A 23127-nucleotide genomic window follows, 5' to 3' on the forward strand; every position below is an offset into this window, starting at 1 on the left:
ACTCACAAAGTGCTAGGGAGGATGAGGACTACCGTTCACGGAGTGGACTCTCGCTGTGTGCGGACACTCAGTTATTATCTCTTTGTTTGTACATCCACCCTGTGAAGTTTTTTTTTTTTTAATTCATCATTATTATTATTTATTTATTTTTAATTTGACCAGAGGAAGACAGAGACAGAGAGTGAGAAAATGAGAAAGCAAGCCATTAGGTCTGAGACTTGAACCGTGGTCAGCTATGTGGGAGTCCAGTGCACAACCACCATGCCACCTGCCGACCCCCAACAATTAAGTATTACTTGAGCCACATTGGGAGCTAAGGCTCAGAGAGGTTAAGTACTATTCCCGAGGCCACACAGATAATCATTGGAAGAGCCAGACTGGGGCCCAGATCAGCTGGACTCTAAAAGCCCAACTTCCTCCCGTTTAATGCCGATTTCTCTGTGTCCTCTTGGTTGCTGTGAAATCTTCATCTACGGGAGCTGCTCGGCCCTGCCTCTGAGGCTGCCCCAGCTTCCCCGCTGGTCTTCCCCATGGCCTCCTGTCCCTCTCTGGGCAACAGTTCTGGCCTGGAAGAAGGCCACCTGCCCGCTAGCGCTGCCCAGACCAGGGAGTAACGGCCTATGCCCTGCTTGTGTCTCCAGAGAACAGGTTTTTCATTACTTACCACGGCGGGCTGTACATCTCCGACGTCCAGAAGGAGGACGCCCTCTCCACCTACCGCTGCATCACCAAGCACAAGTATAGTGGGGAGACCCGGCAGAGCAACGGGGCGCGCCTCTCCGTGACAGGTAGGTGGGGGCCGGGCGCAGTGGGTGGCAGTGGGGCAGGGCAGCGCCCCCTCTGGGCCTCGGTGCCTCTGCACCACAAGTGCCCTGGGGCTCGGGGACTCAGGAAAAGAGTACAGAAAAGATTAGGGACACCGAAGCCACCAGGAAGCCCTTGGCCAGCCTGGCTCTGGGTGGCTCTTGGGAGGACTCGCGAGATAGACACTTTCCAGGAGTCTGCGCTGGACAAACCGTAACGCTCCCACAGAACGGATGTGTTTGCGTTTATCAATAATGAAAGTTACAGACCTCCTCTCGCTTCCTTTTTTCACCTTCCCTGTCAGGAAGCTCATAGGTAGAACCTGACATTCAACCATAGTAACTATCAGTCTAGATTTTGAGGATTTTCGTACATCTCCATGTTACGGTTCCTTTTTGTCTGTGAGCGCACGTAAATCTTTTGTTCAGGCCACCTCACATCATGTGGCAGACTATAGCTTCTAAACAAAAATATTTCTCAACAGGGCGAAGGGTCCTACTTCTGGAATGATATAGCTTCTCAGGACGGCTGGGTGCCGAGAGTTCTTGAATCTCCCGTGCCCTGGGGGGCTTCACGGACTTGCTGTCTGTTAGGCCCAGTCCGTAGCCCAACTCTCTCAGGCAAGGAAACCAAATCGCAGGTCCGCCTTGCTGGCACATGGCAGGTTACGGGATCCCTGGTGGATTCGAGGCTCCTGCTGGCCTGCAGGGCTGGGAGGCTGGGGTCATGCCGTAGAGTTCCTCTTTCTCGTGCTTGTACACTGTCTATCAAAATCAAATAAATGGACTTAAAAGCGAATGTCATGGAGCCAGCTAGTGGTGTGCTGGTTAAAGCAGCGAATTCCATGTGACCAACTGTGCAATTCAAGTCCTGGGCCCGGTGGCTTGAAAAACATACCAGGCACATGTGTGTGTGTGTGTCCAAAATTCCAAAAAGATTGGAGAGAAGGGCCTGCCATGTAACCATTCCCCGTGGGAGGTGCTTTCTCAATTTCTCCTTTCTCTCTCTCTCTCTCTCTCTCTCTCTCTCTCCTCTCTTTCTCCTCAGAGAGCACACATGCCCTCTAACAACAACAACAACAAAAAAAAAATAGGAATTCTTTAAACTTTAAAAGTAAATTTTAAAAATTAGGGAAGCCAAGCAGTCTGTCCTAGCTATGTTTTAAATTGTATTCATTTGTTATGAGAGAGAGTGAGAGGAGGTACCCCTCACAGGGACATGTGACGTCACAGCATATTCAGATCCGTCCAGGACTTATGCCCGGGCCTCCCACGGAGCTCTGGCATCCTGCCACGGCTCCTACTATTGTCCCCCTACCACTGTGCCCTGTGACGTGCTGTGGCACCCTACATCTCGCAGCTGCCCCGGGCCTGAAATTAACTAACAGGAGGCACAACCAGATTCAAACTCTGTCCCCTCCTGGGCCCAGAGTCCTTCCAGCTGCAGGTGCCCGATGGAAGGGGCCAGTCACCACGTTCCACTCACGGAGAATAATGAAGGCACTTTGCACTCCCCATGGAGGCTTTCCGGAGCAGTGGGTCTGAGCAGCACCAGCAGTGAGCAGGGGAGACATTTTTATCAAGACGTGTGCAGTGCTCACCATGTTTTCACCCCACCATTGCAACCACTCCGGTATTTCCTATTCTATTCTAATCTATTTTGAGTTTTCTTTTCTTTTTTTTAAGATTATTTATTTAACTTTATTTATCTTTTTTGTTTGTTTGTTTTTTTGCTGTTGTTGCTTAATTTCAACAGAGCACATGTGCTCACCAGAGAGAGAGAGAGAGTGAGAAAGGAAGCAAGCTACCAGGTTGAGGACTCAAACTCTGACTAGCAATGAGGGAGTCCAGCATCTTTAACCACCACACCACCTGCCGGCCCCCTGTTTTGGTTTCTCTAAATGCTGGTCTCAGCTCACCCGATGGCTTTCACAACCTCCTCATGGTTTGCAACCTATAAATTGAACATTCCTATCTTGAAGAAGTGAGGTAGGATTGACTTTCAGGAGGAGGGTGGACTGAGAGAACACCTGGCATTTGGGATCAGACCCACAACATCACACAGCCTCGCAAGGCGCTCGAAAAGCAGTTCATCTCATGGCACTGAGATTCTGTGTGCTTTGGTTTGGTGAAACCTACCTGGCCGACAGATGGCTCTCTGGGACTCCCCCCATTTGCCTAACACAGTTGGAAGAGCCAGGAGGGCAACAGTTCACCCTCATGTCTGTACCCGGCACACAGTAGGTGCTAAGTGAATGTTTGTGGCATTAATCAATGCCCAGGAAAACTGCGTCATCATACAGGAAGAGAGGGGCTGTAGTAGGCAGCACCGTCTTTGTGACTTGACTTCGGAATCTGCAGCCCAATTCCCTAACGTGTCAGCGTGGTTGGCTCCGAATCACAGGGACTTGTTTATATGCTGTTTTGCATCTCATTTGCATGCTTCTCATATGATGTGGAAAAGGCACAGAAATCCCCTTTCCTACAGGCCCGCTCTGTTCTTCTCCATGAAAATCTCGCCCTTGGGGCCAGCTGGTGGTATGGTGGTTAAAGCTGGGTTCTGCCCCACATAGCCAACTCCATAGTTCAAGACCCAGACCAGTAGCTTGAAAAATAAACCAGGCATGTGTGTATGCATGTCCAAAAGCCTGAAAGGAGGGAGAAGTGGATGTCAAGGGATTGTGTGTGACCATCCCCCACGGGGGGGTGGGGGTACTTTCTCATTTTCTCTCTTCCTCTCCCTGTCTCTGTCTCTCTCCGGCAAGCACATGTGCCCTCTAGCAAATAAAAGGGAGAGAAAGAAAGGCAAGGAGAAAGAAAGGAAATTGAGCCCTTGGGACCAGTAGATACGTAAAGGTCACATTGCTGGACTCCCACATAGTTGACTGCAGTTTGAGTCCTGGACCCCGCGGCTTGAAACTCGAGCCAGACACATGTGTGTGCATGCCCCAAATCCCAAGACAAGAATGGAGGAGAAGGGATTGCAGTGTGGCCATCCACCCCGGAGGGGCAATTTCTCTCTCTCTATCTTTCTGTCTCTCTGTCTTTCCACCGAATGCCCTATAGCAAAAAAATCTCTCTAAAGAAAAAAATATCAGAAAATTGAGTCCTTCACCCTCTAGTCTCCTGGCCGGACCTCCAACTTTGGGCAAAAGCAGGCAGGAGGCCCTCAGAAGGACACTCTTTAAAGTGCAGGATCTGCCAGTCCTCCTCCTTGTCATCATCATCATCATTCACCAACAGGAGAAGGGGCAGGCGGGAGGAGAGCGAGAGAGAGAACTCACAACGAAGCCCAAGCAGAGACACGGAGCTACGGGAAGAAGAGCACCCAGACGGACACAGAGAGGCCTGGGCATGGAGAGAGCGGCCCGGCAGGAAACAGGAAGGAAAAACACTCAGAGAGAGACAAAGGAAGACAGGAGAGAGGAAGGAGGGAGCGGAGGGGAGGGGGCCGTGCAGTGACGCGGGGGCCTGATGTGATGTGATGTGATGTGACAGGGCGATCTGCAAGCTGCTTGTCTCGGCAAAAATGCAAGTGATACAGAGCAGTGCAGAGGGGCTCGCAGGGAGCCCGGCCCTGGCCTCCGGGCTCGCCGGCCCCTCCCACCCATTTCTAACCCTCTGCCAGGAGTCGGGGGTAGGAGCCGGTCCTGAGAGGTGGGCATGGGTGTCGGCTGAGATCTTTCATCCCGTGGCCAGGACCCAGTGAGCTCCTGGGGCTGGTGGCCGGGAAGGGTAAGTGTTCCTTGGATCAAGAGGAACAGGCGAACAGGACACGCAACAGCGCGTTGGAGATGGGCTTTCCATGAGGACCGGAACCACATCTGTGCTCACATCCTCAGCTCACTAAATGTTAAAATCAAGGGGAGAGGGCCAAGCAGGTGGCATGGTGGTAAAGGCACTGAACCCCCAATGGAGTCCAGGCTGACCAGGGTTCAAGTCCCAGACCTGGCGGCTTGCTTTCTCACTTTTCCTCCTTGTCTTTCTCTGGTCAAATTTTTAAAAATAATAATAACCATGAGGACTTAAATACATTTTAAATAAAAGAGAAAAAAAATCAGGGGAGAAAAGGAGGCGTGTTGTTAAAAGGGCATTTATAAATCAGAACAAAGTTTCCATCTCAGCCTCCCCGCTCACTAGCTGTGCAAGCTAGCATAAAACGGTGTCCCCAAACCTCAGCGTGCTCCTCTGTAAGGTGAGACTGACAAGATGTCCTCCACGGGGTCACTAGGGGAACCAGACCGGACCATGTGTAAGAGCTTGGCGAGGCGCCTGACGCACAGGGCGCGCTTGGCCCCCGGCGGCCGCTGCTCTTGTTGCCGTGGTGGCTGTCACTCTTGTTCTGCCGCTGCCACCTTTTTCCAACAACACTTCCAAAGTGCCGATGCAAGGGAAGAAGAGCAGCTTTCATTTTTCTGTTTTCCAAGAGAGGGGAGGCAGTGACAAGGAAGCCCAAGCCCCCGGCCCAAAATACAACATACTAAGACCACCGAAACCTTGAGGTGCTTTCCGGAGCTTTCCATGTGCTTTCATGCACGCTAACTCACTTTGCCATCCTCTGGACGATGCTGGGGGATGGGCTTTACTGTCCACAGTATAAAGGAGGAAGACAGTGACCAAAGAGGCTGGTCACCCACTCTCTGGAGCTCAGGAAGGCCAGAGCGGGTACAGAAGCCGTGTTCCCAGCAGGTCCCTAATCGTGTAGCACTGCTCTGCAGCTCCCGGACATCCTAGCAGCCTCCCCATGATGCCCCAGACTCAGGCCCCAGCCCAGCCCCAGGCCATCCTCAGCAACTCCTCAGGCCAGGCCATCTGTCTCCCTCCAGCCCTGCACAGGGGGCTGGCAGCGCCTGGTCCCCCCGGGCAGTCGCTGTGTACACGCGGCAGCATTTTACTTCTGCTCTGGAGTAATGAAAGAGGTTTCTTTCCCTCAGAATTTAATTTCACGCCTGAGCCTCAGTGATTAATTCCCTCCCCCCGCCCCTTCCTCCACCGCCCTGCCGGCCCCTCCGCTTGTAAATTCTGTGGTGCCATGGAATTTGTGTATTTTGCATCAATTAAGTGTCACATTGAGTAATTCTTCCCTGGCACCCGGTTTGTTTATCCGGACCATTCCCATCAGGTTGGAGGGTGGAGGAAGAGGCCACAGAATCTGGCTGGAAGGGCGAGGGGGTGCCAACTGTATCACCCCACTCATCTGCAGCTCCGTGTCCAGGCGAAAGCTCTGGGACATACATTTTGCCACTGGGTGCTTGCTGGAGTCTCCAGCAATCTGGAGGCAGCGCCATCGCCTCCACCAGCAGAGGAGGAAACTCGGGCTTGGAGGGATCCGAAGCGCCACTGGTCACAGGACTCGTAGTGACTCAGGCAGAACTTGCACCGGGGGCCTTCGGATTTCAGCCCAGCCTCCTTTTGCAGCCCACAAGCATTACCTGAACAGCCTGGGAAGGTGGGGAGAGAGCAGGAAGTCTTCTGGAAAGTCTTTCTCCAGGGATTCCAGTTCCTAGCCCAACCCTTCTCCAAGGGAGACAAGCTAACGAGGAAACGCCCTGCTAGTGAGCGGGGATCAGTTCTCACCTGCGCACTCCTGAGCAAACTCAGTGTTGGCCCTATTTACTGACCAAGGGCGGGCAGAGAGCTGGTTTCGGAGCTTGGCTCTGTAGGGTGATCCTGAGCAGGCCGCTGCACCTCCCTGGTTTCAGCACCCTCACCCCTGCGCACCTTCCAAAGTCACTAAGCCAGTTCTTTCATTCTTGAAAAGTCCTGCAGTGTGGCGTTTTGTCCAGAAAAATCGAACCACTGGCCCCACGCCTGAGTGCCCCACTCATCCTCCTTGAGGCAAGCATGGCTCAAGGATCTGGGGCCCCCCGTCCGTGCCAGGCAGTGGAGACACAGCAGGCTCAGCACTGCCTGGGGGAGTTTGCGGCCTGCCGGGAAGACAGGCACGTGGGCAGTGGGACTGCGCCTGGAAAGGGGGAGCGGGTGACAGCGATCAGCCTCTGAGGAGGCAAGTGGGGCGGCCGAGGCAGAGCGTGGGGAGACTCCTTGCTGCACACGTGGCGAAGTTTACCGGGTGTCCACATTACCTGTTCACGAAGAAGCACCTTGGAGTTTTTCCTTTAAAATTGTTTTTAAGAAAGAAGGGAGGAGAAGGATTGTTTGAACATAAACGGAAAGAACGTGGAAGTCCATGGGAATCAGTGAGAGTGGCCTGGGGGGACATTTAGGCTGGTCTGTGGGAAAGGGTAGGAAGTGGGGGTGCAGAGCGGCTGACCAGGCATCCAGGTGACCATGTGAGCCACGAAGGGAGATCGGGAGATCGCAGCCCTGAGTGAGCAGGGGAGGGCTGTGTAGACAGGGTGGCGAGACCCTAGAGGGGGGCACATCACAAACAGCCTTGGAATTCAAGGTGCTGTCCGTAATGGGGAGCCTATGAAGGTTTTTAAAAAGGGGAGGTCCCCAGAGCAGAAAACCCCAAGGAGGCCTTTGAGGCCAAGAATTGCAAATTCAGGCCATCCTGAGCATCTGGCCAGACCCCAGGGCATGTGTGTGTGAAAGAAGCTCTCTTCTCTCTGCCCCTCTTGCTCTGTCTCTCTCCCACCACCTCTGTCTTTCATTCTAGCCCAGAACTCCTCCCTTTCTCTCCTCCTCCCAGCCCGGCCCCAAGCATGGCTCTCAGGGCGCAGAACGGCCTGCGCACCGGAGACGCAGTGAGTCCTCTGCCTGGAACTGCTCACGCAGGGTGCCGTTGTAGGCAGGTCCTATTCTGGGTGCCTGCCTGCCCTCTCCAGCCCCACTGCCTCCCACCGCGTCCGGCCGGGGCTGCCCCCCCCCGCGCCTGGCCGGGGCTGCCGACCCTCTCTGCCTTCCAGACCCTGCCGAGTCCATCCCCACCATCCTGGACGGCTTCCACTCCCAGGAAGTGTGGGCCGGCCAGACCGTGGAGCTGCCCTGCGCCGCCTCGGGCTACCCCATCCCTGCCATCCGCTGGCTCAAGGACGGCCGGCCCCTCCCAACCGACAGCCGCTGGACCAAGCGCGTCACAGGGCTGACCATCAGTGACCTGCGGACCGAGGACAGTGGCACCTACATTTGTGAGGTCACCAACACCTTCGGCTCGGCAGAGGCCACGGGCATCCTTACAGTCATCGGTGAGTCTGGGACGCCCCCCTCACATCCCCGGGAACCTTTGAGAGCATCACTGTGTGACAGCAGAGGGGGTGGCTGGCAGCTGCACCTGCCACTGGCTGGCCCTACGGGGTAACCCTGGCTGCTGAGGAAGGCAGTCCGGTGCCTGCAAAACCCTTGGTTTGAAATTGGATCTGCCTTTTGGTCCTGATACTAGCAGATTAGCTGGCATTGGGCTAAACACATCGCCATGACCCTCAGCTTAGTGTCCTCTGTAAAATGGCATCTAATGGGATGAGGGTGACAGTGATGAGCTCACCACAATGGCCTCTCGGCTTGTGCAAGTCGATGGTCTGAGCTACGGGAGGCAATGGGATGTTAACCCATTAGAGAGGATGCATGTCACCATCCTGGGGGCATACGGAATGTCTAACTGAAGTTGATGGAGGCATGACAGCCTGGACCAGGCCCTGGGCATAAAGAGCTGAGCCCACCACACCAGGATCTGCCAGTGGGCGTCAGCTCGGTCCTGTCCTGTTCCTGTCCCAACCCAGAGCCCTGGGGTTCCCTGAGCCCCAGCAGACCCCCTGCCGTTAGGGCCCCAGGCAGTCAGAGAAGGTAAGGCAGAATGACTAAGGCCCCAGAAAGAACCACAGACAAGGACTCCTGACAGCTAGCTGCCCACCCCCAGCTCTAGCCCCTTCCCTGAGACCAGCCTCCGGGTCTCCATCTGTAAAGCGAAGAGGCTCCTTCTAGCCGTGGCATATGGAGTCTGCCTCTCCGAGTTCCCTGGGATCTGGAGACTCTCAGGGAAATCCCTTGTCCGGTGGAGCCACAAAGCCTGTGTCCCTGAAGGTTGTACCCAGTGGTAATGCAAAGGTCACTTGACCTGGAAGACTTCCATTCTGAGGGGACCCCACCCCCATCCTGAGAAAGAGTCACTCTTCAGGGAGGGGCCAGGACGTTCCACCCCCACCTCACCCCTCTCATGAGCATCGAGCTGCAGGGCTGCAGACCAGGGGCCCACAGCAGGACCCGTGCCTGGCCTCCTGGGCCTAGCTGCAGGCTTACCTCCTCCCCCACACCAAGGGGGTCTTGGCAATTAGAGAGCATTTAACTGCAGGGAGTAGCCCCCACATGAAGTCACTGTAACACAAACAGCAGAAAAATTCCCCAGAAACGCTCGGGGAGTGGCAGCCCATGGTGCAGGTGCTTTGAGTAAAATGCTGACAGCCCCCCTATGGGGCCCAGGGTCCCAGGACAACAGGGAGCAGATGGAAGGGCCACTGTTACCTTCTTGCTATGAGCACAAGCTGAATGAGTCTAATACTACCTTTGTCTTCTTCCTCCCCATCCTGGAACACACACACACGCACACACACACACACACACACACACACACACAATCTCAGGAATTAGGTCAGGAGGGCTACGCCCTTAGAAACGAGCAAACCCAACTCTAGGTAACGCAGAGGCGGTGCTCCCGGTTCCTGCTCCAGTACACACAGGCATGCGGAGCCTCGCACACAGATGCAACATGCATGTTGAAAATGCACACATCAGGACCTAATGATTACGTTGCTGGACTCCCATGTAGTCAACCGTGGTTCGAGTCCTAGAACTGGTTGCTTAGAACACACTGGGCAGGTGTGTGTGCGTGCCCAAAAATCCCAAGAGGAGAATGGAGAAGGGATTACGGGGTGGCCATCCCCCAGGGGGGGGGGGGGGGTGATTTCTTGCTTTCTGTCTCTCTGGCAAGTGCATGTCCCCTATAGCAAAAATCTCTCTCTAAAAAAAAATGAAAAGCACACATCACTTCCTCCTGCATACATCCGTGCCTACACACATGCACAGGTACACGTGCTGCCTCACCCCAACAGACTAATATCCAAGCACTCCTGCACAGATGACCTGTAAGTAGCCGACTCTGGAGGTGTGCACACCTGCCCTGGCCCCTGTCTCCTGAGTCCCCTTTGTTCCTTGGACCCCATCTCTCCCGAAAGCTCGACTGTATGACTGGTTTAAGGGAAAGCAAGATGGAGACCAGCAGTTAGCGTAATGGCTATATCGTTGGACTCCCACGTAGTTGACTGTGGTTTGCATCCCGGACCCGGTGGCTTAAAACTCACACCGGGCTCATGTGTGTGCGTGCCCAAGATCCCGAGAGGAGAATGGAGGAGAAGGGATTGCAGCGTGGCCATCCCCCTGGGGGGTGATTTCTCGCTTTCTGTCTCTATGTCTCTCTCTGTCTGGCAAGCGCACGCGCCCTATAGCAAAAACCTCTCAAAAAAAAAAAAAAAAAAAAAAAGGGACAACAAGATGGCCTTGCCACATCACCAGCCCCTCTGCAGCCCCTCTGCAGGATTGTGGAGGAAAAGCTATGTTCTCCATGCCCGTACTCAACCAGCACCCCCCGCCCATCCTGTCACTAAGCCCATGCGGGGGCAGCAAGGAGGGCACGGCTGGCAGAGGCCTAGGAGCTCCAGGTGGTGATGCAGGAGGCCGCCTGCCTCATGGCCCACTGACCTTTCCTGGGCAATGGGCAGAGGCACGTGGAGGAAGGGATGAGCCAGCAGGAAGTCATGCCTGATCTGGCTGTGCCCAGCCCACAGGGACCTGCGGTGACCTCTCTGAGATCCCAAGCTCCTAAGGCTTGAGTGCCCCACACAGAACTCCAAACACTTCGAGGTCAGGGAGGGAGGCCAGCTGGCAGCCCGTCAGCTGGTCAGTCAATAAACATGACCAGGTCCTGGTAGAGTGGAAGCCGAGGGATGTCACCCTGCTCTCATGGGACTCACAGTCAAGAAAGAACACAAAGAAGGCAATAAAAAGTATGTTCAGTGTGACGTTGGTTATGCACAGGGAGGCCCAGAAAGGGGATCTATAACCCAGCCTGGGAGGAGGAGAAGTGTCCAGGAAGGCTTCCTGCAAGAAGTGACACCAGAGCTTAGTGTGCAGGATGAGTAGGAACTAGGCAAAGAGCACTCTAGACAGAAGCTTGGGGGCCAGAGGCAGCCTAGGACATACAGGTGCCACGGGCAGGTTATTGATGCTCTAGAGACCACGTGGCTTTCGTGACAACAGAACGGGTGGGAAGGAAGGAGTCCAGGCCCCCCAGGGCCCTGAGGACCTTGAAGGTCATGCTGAGCTGTTGGGAGCCAGGGAAAGGAGGTGCAGGCTGCAGATCGGAGTATAGCTGGAGGGAGCGAGGGAGGAGGTTACCATGGGATCTAGCCCTGGAGCCCCGGGCCTGGGGAAAGGATGCAGGACAGGGAGTCTGAGTCCCTATGGAGGAAGCCAGGAGGTTATCTGTTAACTATGTGGGTCTGGAGGACAGCTGACTGGGCCAGGGGTTCTGGGGTGGGTGACAGCAAGGACAATGAGCCCGTCAAGTCCCCACCCTGTTAGAAAGTCCTGCCCAGGCAATGGGACCCAGTCAGAGAAGCACAGACTAGAACCTCGGAGAGACCCTAGCCAGACACAGCCATTTAACAGACAGGTAAACTGAGGCTTCCAGCAGAGAAGTCCCAGTCCCAGTGCTCGGGAGTCTGGGGTGGACCCTGGGCCTTCCGTTGACCACTGCCACCCCCAGCTACGCTCCATCCCCAACAAAGCCCTTTGTCTTTCCTTTTCGCTCCCTTCCCTGCCCCCCAATGCCACCACCTCTGCCCTACCCGGCATGGCCCAGACCCCCTTCACGTGACCTTGACACCAAAGAAGCTGAAGACCGGCATCGGCAGCACGGTCATCCTGTCCTGTGCCCTCACGGGCTCCCCGGAGTTCACCATCCGCTGGTACCGCAACACCCAGCTGGTGCTGCCCGACGAGGCCATCTCCATCCGCGGGCTCAGCAACGAGACCCTGCTCATCACCTCGGCCCAGAAGAGCCACTCCGGGGCCTACCAGTGCTTCGCGACCCGCAAGACCCAGACCGCCCAGGACTTCGCCGTCATCGCGCTGGAGGGTGAGCTGGGGCGTGGGACAGGGGGTGGGGTCGGGGCTGCCAGGCTTCCTTCCTCCTCCCCTCCCTCCAGCCAGTGGCCATGCCAGGAGGCCCTGACCCGGGGCTCCCTCCATGCCAGGCAGGTGCACGATCTCGTTTACTCCTCCGAGGGCCCGTGTGGAGGCCCTTCCATCAGAGCTCCCCATTTCACAGTGGCGGAAACTGGGGCTTGGTTGCTTGCCCCAGGAAACATAGTTCTGCCCGGGTGGTAGAGCTGGGATTTGAACTCAGATCTCTTAGTCACCGTTCTAACTTGACTCTTCCCTGTAAAATACCAGCAACCTCTGGACTTGAATCCTCTCCCTGCCGAGGCCCCTTCACCGAGATCTCTGTCTCTTACTGGGACCCGAGTTTTCACCTGTTTCTCTCTCCCTTTACTGGCATCATTATTTTATCCCTTGTGTGAGAGAAAGAATAGAACAGCAAGAGAGGGAGAAAGACAGACAGGCACTCCAACAGGGTCCTCACACCGCAATTTACCCCCAGCCCCAGCCAGCTCGGGTCACAGCACACACGTGCGTGCCTGATATATACAGGGAGGTCTCAAGACACGAGCCCGGGGTAGTTCCCGTGTGGGTCCAGTTTCGTTACCACTTTGCCACCACCTGGCCCCCCTCTCTCTCCCTCTAAAGTTACATCACCCAAGGCTCCTTTCCCCGCACCTCCGCTCATGGCTGTCCAGGTCGTTGACTGCACAGGTGCCCAGCCCGAAGGGTGGGTGAGAACACCAGTGGGCGAGCTCTTACTCCACCTGCCAACCACAAGCCCCGACACTGGGAGGCGATGCAAAGAATCAGAGAGGTTCAGTCATTTGCCCGAAGCCACCGTGCTAGCAAGAAGAGGTATCTCTTCCTCGTTTGCACAAACGTGCAGTGGGGGCGGCAGGAGTCCTTTCCTTTCCAAGAAGTTTATTGGCTCTCCAGCTCATCCTTCACTGGTACCAAAAACATAAATAAATAAAGTCCTCCCCAAACAAAACCAGAACCTTCAGTCCTATTCCCATCAGGAATTTTCCCGGTTGTTACAAAGATGCCCGACCCCAGCAAGCCCCGCCTGCCAGGACCCTCCACGTCTTACTGCCACAGCCTATGGGTCTTCGCTCCTCGGGAGGTGAGGGGCACCCACTGAACCCAAGGAGGTGCCCAGCGAATGTCCCTCCTTTGCCCTCACCACTTCCTGTCCTGCCAAATCCCTGGTCTCTGTCCCCAACACGCACTTGGACCAGCCTGGCACAGAATAGTTTATAAAGGGCCCCTTTTGTCTCGGAGGACCCTCCTCCTGAGTACCTCCCTGTCCGGGAGCAGTCCCCCACCCACCCACTTTCTCTCCGAGGGGCCACTCATGTGCTTTGGTGGGATCACAGAGCCCTGCGAGGACTTGGTGGCCAGCTGAGAGCAGACACGGGGACAGCAGCAGAGGGAAGGGCTGAAGGCAGAGTGACCCTGGGTGACTTTGCCAGACACCAGGCTCTCCCTGGGGTTTAGATAAGGGTCTCCCCCCAAAACAGGCCAGGGGCTGGCAGACGGGCGCGTCCTGGGTGAGCATCAGCATTTCGGTGTGAAATGTGGGTGGGGTGCCGAGAATGCATGTCACATAGCCTTCGCTTTGCTTGGTGTTTTCTCCCTAAAGTACTTAATGCCTATTCGAACCCTTTACGCCGTGTGTGGAAGGATGGCCGGGTTAATAGTTACATCCTCACAGTCCGTGTGAGGAAATCAGGGCACGGAGGTTAATTGTCTAGCCCAAGGTTGTTCGGTCAGCCAAGACTTAAGGCCACGGACTCCCCATCTCCCCTGCCACTGGGCAACTTGCACTTTAAGCCTCGGCTTTAAGGTCTTTTCCTAATGGGACACAGCACCACTGGCCCCTCTTGTGGGCCTGGTCACATAAAGAGAGCTAGAATCACACGCCATGGGACCGACCCATTCACACAGAGTTCCACACGGTTAACTGCTGAGCTTCCGTGTCTGTATTAATAAAGAAACGTTGGGGGCCAGCAGGCGGCATACTGTGTAAGGCACTGGACATGGCTGACCACGGTTCAAGTCCCAGACCCAGCAGCTTGAAACACACCAGGAGTGTGTGCATGCATGCCCAAAATCCCAAGAGGAGAATGCAGAAGGGATTGAGGCATGGTCATACCCCCTGTGGGGGCACGATTTTTCATTTTCTGTCTGTCTGTCTCACTGACAAGCACATGCCCTATAGCATAAATCTCTCCAAAAGAAAAATCACACCAGGTGCTTGTTCATGCATGTTCAAAATCCCAAGAGGAGAATGGAGGAGAAAGGGAGTGTGGCATGGCCACCCTCAAAATAGGGAGAGTGAGATTTCTCACTTTCACTCGCTCTCTTGTCTTTCTCTCTCTCTGGCAAGCACATGCATTCTATGGCGAAAAACTAAAAATTATATGAGAAGCGCTAAGGTCTACCAAGCACCAACAAAGCAATGTGCTGAGCATGCTAAGTGCATTAATTCATTTAATCCCACAATGCCCCATCCGAGGTAGGTCGTTGTCACCATTATCCCAGCCCACTACGAACAAGAGATGAAAAGAATCAGAGGTTGTGTAGCTTGCCCGAGACACAGTGCTAACACGTGGTTGGTTGGGTGCGGGCCAAACCCAGGAGTCTTGATCCGCCTACAGCAGTCACTGCCCCTCCCCCCACGAGGTCGAGGTCGTGGATAGCAAGCGAGTTGATGCCCGTGAAAGCTCATTGCTGTGACGGCTACGGCTATGCCTCCTCCCCCTGCCTCGGTGGGGTGGCCCGGGGTCTCTCCGAGACTCAGTGACCCTGAAGGGGGCTCCTCGCTCCCTGCAGACGGCACGCCCCGCATCGTCTCGTCCTTCAGCGAGAAGGTGGTCAACCCCGGGGAGCAGTTCTCACTGATGTGTGCGGCCAAGGGCGCCCCGCCCCCCACGGTCACCTGGGCCCTGGACGACGAGCCCATCGTGCGGGACGGAAACCACCGCACCAACCAGTACACCATGTCGGACGGCACCACCATCAGCCACATGAACGTCACGGGCCCCCAGATCCGCGACGGGGGCGTGTACCGGTGCACGGCGCGGAACTCGGTGGGCAGTGCTGAATATCAGGCGCGAATAAACGTAAGAGGTGCCTGTCTACATTTAAATCTCAGAATAGGCTTTTGAGTTCCTTCGCCATCTCTGTGGTTCCCATTATTCTCGTGGTGATTAGTACTTATTAATCGTCATTTTAATTTTAGCCGAGGTCTCTCTTCTCTCTCGCCCCCTTCCCCTGCCCTCCGCGAGGTCATCATCCATTCTCGTGTGTGTGAGTGTGTGTCTGGTTCAGTCCACCCCATTCACATTCCCATCCCTCCTCCGCCCTCCTCGCCCACAGTCTGCCCTGCCCACCCCCACGCCTCGCTCCTCCCATCCAGGCTCTCCAGGCCCCGGGTACGCTGAGCACCTGCTAGCGTCTGCCAGCCCCACCAAGTCAGGGCAGGGGGCCGAGGGGCCGGGCCTGACTTAACACGGGTGCCCACCACAGCCGTGATCCCAGCGCCTGCCCCAGCACTCCAGGAGGCGTCAGGAGCCAGGGTGTCATTTTCTCCAAAAGGCTAGGTGGGGTGGGCATGTCCCAAGGCAGGGCAGCCTCCAAAAGTGGGGGACGGAGTCCTCGAGGTGACTGTCTCTGTACCCCAGCTCTCCAAGTCACTGTGGTGGGGACCTTTTGTCCCCTCTGAAGCTCTGTGCAGCCCTGTGGGGTCTGACCCTACCTGTGACCTATGACCCGAGGGCAGAGGAGGAAGAAGGTAGTGAGGTGGGGAAAGTTGCTGGCCTCCATGGGGGCAGGGAAGGGGAGGGGAGGGGAGGCAGAGGTTCACGCCAAATCCACCTGCACCAGGTCTCTGGCCAGCTGCACAGAGAGGTGGGTCTCCTGCCTCCTGGGTGGGGATGTGACGTCCAGGAGCTCCTTGACCCTCTCCAGCACTGTGGCCGCTTGGGGGCCGCCGACCCCCTTTTCAACCCCACATTGCCATCCGTCCGGCTTCCCCTGGCCAATGTCTTCAGAGGCCCCCCACCCTACACTTTTACCTGTTGAAAGAAAATCATCCGCTCACCCAGTGAAGACCTGCCCGTGGGCCTTTAAATAGTTACAACATTCCAGATCCTCTTGGTTGTGAGACCAGTATGAGCAAGTAGGGGTGGAAATGACAAAACCTCCCCACTCCCACCTGGCCCCTCAAACCCTAATCTGTCAGATGTGAGCACCTGCCTTCCCGTCACCCCTCCTGCTGTGGCTGCAGTCCGGGCCGTGTCCCTGTCCCGTTGGGGAGTGGATTCTCACCCCGGCATGAGTGGAGAATCTGTTTGCAACGACTTGAAGCTAGTGACAGTGAGTCCAGGAGAGACCGCAGTGGCCCCCAATCCCAACCTCTCCCTGGAGCCTTGTAAAAAGGCCTCCCTCCACCCACAACGGGTTTCCCCTGAAAGCCTCAGGGGCCGAGAAGAGCAAGAGGGCGGTACCCGCTGCCCTGGCTGACGGCACTACCTCCCTCCTCTCCTCCTCCTCCCTCCTGACCCCTGCCCAGGGCCCCCCAGCATCCGGGCCATGAGGAACATCACGGCGGTCGCCGGGCGGGACACCCTCATCAACTGCAGGGTCATCGGCTACCCATACTACTCCATCAAGTGGTACAAGGATGCCCTGCTGCTGCCCGACAACCACCGCCAGGTGGTGTTCGAGAACGGGACACTGAAGCTGACCGACGTGCAGAAGGGCATGGACGAGGGAGAGTACCTGTGCAGCGTCCTCATCCAGCCCCAGCTCTCCATCAGCCAGAGCGTCCATGTGGCCGTCAAAGGTAGGCCTCCCTTCCCAGCCAGAGCCGTTGCCCACCCTGCCCACAGGGCCACTCAGATGCAGAGCCCCCCTCCAGCCAGCCATGCAGGCGGCTGAGAAAGAAAGGCCTGGCCCACACCAGGGGCGGGGAGAATGGGTGGGCAGAGAAGGCCATGAGCACCTATACATCGCTCCCTCTGTGGGCGGCAGGGCATGGCAGCCCCAAGCCCCGGGGATGCCAAGGAGGAGGCAGGAGACCCAGCCAGAGATGGCAGGACCACACCAGCCATCAGCAACAGGAGGCCAGGGTCGGGGGCACACACGCGGATACCTGGCTCCGTCCCGGGGCACAGGCTGGCTGCAGGCTGCCTTTGCAGAATTGAGAAAGGCGTTCTCTCTGCTAGTGTGCCTGAGGCCTGGCGAGCACTGCCTGGTGCTTACAGACCTCCTCCCTGCTGGGCCCTTCCATCCACCTGCATGAGGTCTGCGTTCCGTGCAGGGCCTTTAGCACCATGCCTGGTACCTAATGGCCATTCAGCGAGTGTGCAGATTGGATGAACACATGGACGAATGTGTGAGTCAGGACGGTGACCCCTGGGTTCTGGGGCTATGCAGGTGTGGAAGCCACCAAAGACAGTCTTTGCAAAGGATAGACCTAGAGCTTGGACAGCGCATGAGAGAGGGGTGGCCAGGGTGCTGGGGGATGGGGGAGGGAGGTGGGTCCTTCCAGGCCTGAAGGAGAAGGCAGTGAATCCACGCAGCTGGGGGTGGGAGGTTACAAGGTTGGCGACGGCTGTGATGGGTAAGGGGCCCATGCTTTTTCCAGAAGAGCCAGGGTGGGCTCAGGCATCAGGAAGTTAAGCAGGCGAGGTGTCGGTGCAGCCTGGACCCTAAGCAAGAGAAAGGGAGGGCTGTGGTCTGCAGCCCCCCTGCTGTGCTCCCGCACCTGCCAGTAATCATCGTAATTATGTGACAGATATCGCGGAGGGGGCCCGCTATGCCAGGCTCTGTGCTCAATGCTGTACGTGCTTTGTTTAATTTAACCCCACAACTGCCCGCTCATCTAAGGCAGGTGCCATTCTAACCCCAATATTCGGGGCAAAAAAAGCTGGGGTGCAGAGAAGGTAAATAAATTGGCATCGAGCATGAGAATTTTTCTCATATCCTAATAACTCCAGAATGTGGCTCTGACCCACAATGGCCCAGGAAGGGCATTTTCCCCTTCCTGTGTCTGAGACATAAAGAAATAGAGCCTCTGGGACCACGGGGAACAGGGGAGGAGGTGCACGAGACAGTCCTTGAGAACTCTGAGAGCACCAGTCGCCCGGAGGCTTCCCTCTCCTGGGCTTCTATGTCACCCCAGGGCTGGGGAGGGAAGCTGGAAGGCCCCTCTCCATAGCCCCAAGGGAAGAAAAGGAGTACTAGCTAGCCAGGAGAGGGGAGCTAGCCTTCCCTGGGGGCCCAGGAGAGGGGAGCTTGCCTGGCCCAGGGGCCCTGGGAAGGAAGGAGAAGAGGAAAGACCTCCCTCTAGAGCACCGAGGGCCCGACACAGGAGGAAGCCCTTGGGTCCCAGACCCCTGGTTTCTTCTTCGCTGCAAGACTGGGAGGAAGCTGAACGGAGGGATTGTCAGCCGAGAAGGGAAGTCTAGGAGGAGGAAGAGTTTGGGCTCTTCAAGTGCATGAAGACAATGAGATTCAGGAGGAAAGGACAGGTAGGTGACTGGGAACAGCAACTCGGGGTGGCATTTCTGCCCTGTGCTCCTCCTCATCTCTGCCCACCCTCATCCGTGAACAGAGGCGTGTCACATGCATCCCTGTGTACTCGCCACCTGTCACAGTGCCAGACAGTGTGACTGTCAAGTGGAAACTGAGACATCAGTCTGGGTGGCAGTGTCTTTCCAGCCCAGAGAACAAGGGGTCTCTGCGACCATCTCAGGCTTGGGGAGGAGAGAGGGGACCCCACCCCCAGCATCTGCTTCTCCACTTCCTGCCGCTGCACCCCCGCCAGGCTGAGGGGCATCCTGCCCCTTCTCAGCCTAGTGCCAAGCCCAGGAGCCCTTGCTGTGCTAGCCGGAACCTCACAACCCCGGGCTGCACCCACTCCCTGGCCTCCTAAGCCAATCAGCCTGGTGGCAGTGGGACTCAGGGCAGCCCGCCTGCCCCCGCCCAGCACCGCGGACCGCGTATCCATTTCTGTTACGAGCAGCGGACCGAGAGTTTACAGTGTAAACATCACATATTAAAACATCTAACCTTTCCTCTACTCCCTTCGCCCGCCCGCATCAGTGAGCATTTGGCCGGGTTTGTCGGCTTAAAAAAAATAATAACAGGGCTCCAGCGGCCTCGGAGTACTCGGAACATCCTGAAAGCTGCTTCTGCTCATCAATTATTCAACCCCATTCAGGGAGCGATCGGTCCTAATGAATTGAATCTGATGCATTCCGTCTCAGCGACTCGCTGGGCCTGTTGTGGTAGCGTTGAGCGACAGTGTCTGCCCAGCCCTGGGAGAGAGAAGGGGGTGTGCGCACGTGTGTGTGTGTGTGTGTGTGTGTGTGCATGTGTGTGTGAAGAGAGAGAGAGTAAAGGGCAGAGCCCGTTCCCCAGCCGCAAGTGTATCCCAGCACCCAGCACAGGCTGGGCCTTCATGAAGCAGGGGCGTGTGTGCGCGTGCACGTGAGGGAACAGGCTTGTGTGCACACCATCACCCTTCCCCACCCTCGGGGTCTGAAAAATCTCAGAAATCCAGCCCTCCTGGAGGGTTAGTCCCCTGTTTTCTCCTAGACCGAGAAGCAACATTTGTGCGAGGAGCACAGGGGCCCATGCCCCCTCCCCTCCTGACGCTCAGGCCCCTCATCCTTTCCTCCCGACTCCCTCTCCCCACCTCATTAGAATGCACTTTTGCAGAAGAACCCATCAGAGCTGATTATGATCACGCTGCTTGATTAGCTGATGCGCTGTTCTAAGAGCTACCCGAGGAGGGGGGTGGAGGAGGTGCCCCCGGGCATGGCACAGGGCCCTGACTCTGGCAGAGGAAGGGATGGGTCCAGGGCCAGCTCTCCAGACCCCACTACATGTGCATCCCACCAAGGATCACAGCAGCGAGCTGGCCTGTACAAGGTGGGGCTGGAGAAAGGGCACTAGGAGCTTGAGATAAAATTGCAAGTTCCCCCCCAACCCCTGCACCACTCAGTGGGGCCAAGGGTTTGTCAGCGGGGCGGGACAAAAACCCATGCTGCTCTGTGAGCTGGAAAAACAACTGCTGACTCCATTCCTTCTGGGACTGCTTGTCTTCTAATGAATTTTTCAAACACTGAGCTGAGAAGAACAGAAGACACCCAACATGCCTGCACACACACACATGCGGAGACCTATGTGTGAGACCACACACATGAACACACTGGTTCATGTTGTATGCATGTTGCATGTACGTGGCACAAATTAACTCATTCGTCTGTTCACACTTGGGCACACACGTGTCCACGTGCATGCCAGCAGTGACACATGCACAGATGTTTCCCGTTAGTGTCCTCCCATAAGTGGCTGCAGGTGAGGCCATATGAAATGCCCCTGGCACTTGAGAAGGAGCAGGGGTCAGGGGGCAGTGTGTTGAGGGCCACTTGGGCTTTGGCACATGGAACACAGACGGGCAGGGAAGAGCCGGGCTGCAGGGGTGGTGGGTGCTTGTCTCTGGGCATCCAGAGAGAATCTTGGCAAGAGGCTAAGAGGAGGGCACACAATCCAACCTAGATTTAGTGACTTTAGGGCCCCCTGTAGCTGAAAAATAATGTGGCATAAAAGCATCTCTGGGCGCACAGGCTGCATGTTTAATTAACTAGGAAGACAGAGCTGCACTCGGGCCCTTGGCACTGGCTCGGGGAGGAAACCTCTCCATCCCTACGTCTGAGCCTCCCAGGCCTCTGGAGCCGAAGTAAGGGCACGCCAGTGCTCTGCACCTGTGCTCAGCAGGGCGGGCCAGGGGGTAGGGCCCAGTTCCCATGGAGTGCAAGTGCACACCCTCCCACACACCAGCATCCTCCCTCCCTCCCACACTCACCCCTCCCTGGCTACTCAGTGCTGAGCTGCACTGCTGCTTGCACTGTGTGCCTGGCAGCCTGTGGCTGAGGCCCCCTTCCACCCCAACGAACGGGTTGAGGGTTCCTATGGTCCTAGAGCCTAAGAGAGAGCCACCTGGCCTAATGCCTGCCCTCGGCGAGGCAGAGGGGAGGAATCCACAGGATCCCAGTCCGCTGGGATCCACGGGACAAAGGCACGAGGGGCTTCATTGGAGGAGAGCCCAAGTGCGCCCGGGGAGAGGGGACCGGGAAGCTGCTGCCTACACTAAGTGCACCCAGGGAGAGGGGACCGGGAAGCTGCTGCCCACGACCCTGTGTCCGCAGCCAGGGAGCTGGGCACAAAGGAGCAGCAACCTCCTGCGGCACAGACGGGTCGTGGTGACAGGGAAGCAGCCTCAGCACCAACACCTGCTTATTCAGTCGGCACATTCACAGGGCACCCCTGGGTCCAGGCACTATTTTCAGTTCTACAAACACAGCTATTTCTTAATTATTTATTTCACTTTGTTTATTATTATTATTTTAAATTTTGCTAAAGGACATGCTATAGTGAAAGAGAAAGTGAGAAATCAAGCTGACAGGTTCAGTACTTGAACCGCAGTCAGCCATTTTGAAGTCCAAGGCCTCAACCCCCTCATGGCCCTGACACAGCTATTTTTAAATGACACAACCCCGCCGTCAGGGAGCTTACATTTTAGTGGGGAAACAGGTCACATGTCAAAGACATCAACAGTGTGTCTCATAGCAGGGTGGGGGAGGGCAAGAGGAGGGAGGGGCTTGCCGTCTTAAATCAGGGAGCCCAGGAAGGCCTTCCTTAGAGAGAGGGTCATGTCAAAACCCAAAGTAGGTTGTGATTATTCCTAAAATAAGGGACTTGCTAGCGATAGAACTGGAAGATCCAAATCAGCTTTAGAGATTAGTCAGTCCGATCCATCTTTTGCAGATGAGGAAACTGAGGCACAGAGGCAGGGTAGTGGTGAGGAGGCACCTTGCCCACCGTCACTGGGCAGGCAGCAGGTCTGGAACCCGGGTGCTCTGGTCCCCAGTCAGAGTCCTCTCCCGTCACGTCGCTGCACGGGCAGAGAAGCCCCAGCTTCCCACCAGACACGTCCGCTGGCAGGTGCGGTAAATAAAAGGCTTCATCTCAAAGACAGACCATGAGGACACCGTAAAGCCTTTATGGGCTGGGCTGGTGGTCAGCACGCCTTGGCCTGCACAGTGCTCCCAAACAAGGGACCATAAACATTTTATGGTGGCCGGACACCACATAGACTTCCATGGCCATGGCATCTGCTCAGCCGCTCCATCCCCTGGCCTCTGTGGTGACACCAGGATGCTTGTGCCCAGAGCAGAACTTCCACAGAGCCCTGGCCTGGGCGGCATTCGTGTCCCCTACGTCCAGACTGTCTGCCAGCGACACAAGACCAGGGGCTGGGACTACATTCAACACCGACGGGAGCCCGGGTCAGCACCGGTGCATGCCGCCAGAGGCCCTGCTCCTGAAGGTTGCCCAGTGGTGGAGACGGGCACACACATTCAGCTCACTGTACCCTGAGCACTGGGGGAGGCACCCCGATTCACAGGTCAGAAAGCAGCCCACATCCGGCCGGCTGCCTCCACACCCCTGCCTGGAACCTCCTGTTCACGGCACTCCTCCTACTTTAATGAGCCCATGCTAAAGCCAGGACGCTGGGCTTTCTCCTCCTCCAGGCCATCCGTGTGCCCACAGTCAGGGGGGGTGAGAATGCTGGCGAGGAACCCTGGGATTCCACCCCTCCACTCCTACTGAAGGGTTCCTACAGGGATGCGTGTCAGCCCCCGCATTACCTCAGCCCCGTGGCCCTGCAGCAGGGCCGGGTGGAGGGGATGCTGCTGGAGCAGGGGGCTGCACAGGGGTGAAGGGGAACAGGAAAACTGCCCGGGACCTCTGGGAAGGTGTCTGATCCCCAGCTCCCCCAGGACAGCAGTGCCCAGGAAAGCGCTGGCCTACTCTTCTTCAACAGCCTCTCAGACACCATCAATGCTATTCCCAAAAACCAGGAGGGATGGCAGCTCCTCTTCGGGCCCTGCCCTGGGCTCAGCCTTCTCCCTCTCTCTCAGGCCATGTATTTCTGGGGAGCATGTGAGTCCTTTAACTCCCTGTTCAAATGTCACCTCCTCCCATGAAGCTGCAGTCTCCCACCTAGACGGCATTTCTGCTGTGTGACCCGCATCTGCGTATGCAGATGGTGTGGTCCGGTAATTCCCGAGGGACTGTCTTACCCGCCCCCCCGCCGCCCCCCCACCCCGATCCTGACAGGCTCCCG

General features: G+C 56.5%; 1 protein-coding gene across 1 annotated transcript in view; it reads left to right on the top strand.

Moving 5' to 3' along the window:
* DSCAML1 (DS cell adhesion molecule like 1) overlaps positions 1-23127 on the top strand; it is a 430778-nt gene that overhangs the window by 307561 nt on the left and 100090 nt on the right. Inside the window, exons 4-8 of the mRNA XM_027765686.1 lie at positions 642-788; positions 7676-7954; positions 11620-11895; positions 14757-15053; positions 16498-16770. Of these exons, the coding sequence (XP_027621487.1) occupies positions 642-788; positions 7676-7954; positions 11620-11895; positions 14757-15053; positions 16498-16770 (1272 nt within the window). The remainder of the gene's footprint in view (positions 1-641; positions 789-7675; positions 7955-11619; positions 11896-14756; positions 15054-16497; positions 16771-23127) is intronic.

Source organism: Tupaia chinensis, unplaced genomic scaffold (assembly GCF_000334495.1).
Source record: "Tupaia chinensis unplaced genomic scaffold, TupChi_1.0 Scaffold139431_1, whole genome shotgun sequence".
Taxonomy (NCBI): Eukaryota; Metazoa; Chordata; class Mammalia; order Scandentia; family Tupaiidae; genus Tupaia; species Tupaia belangeri.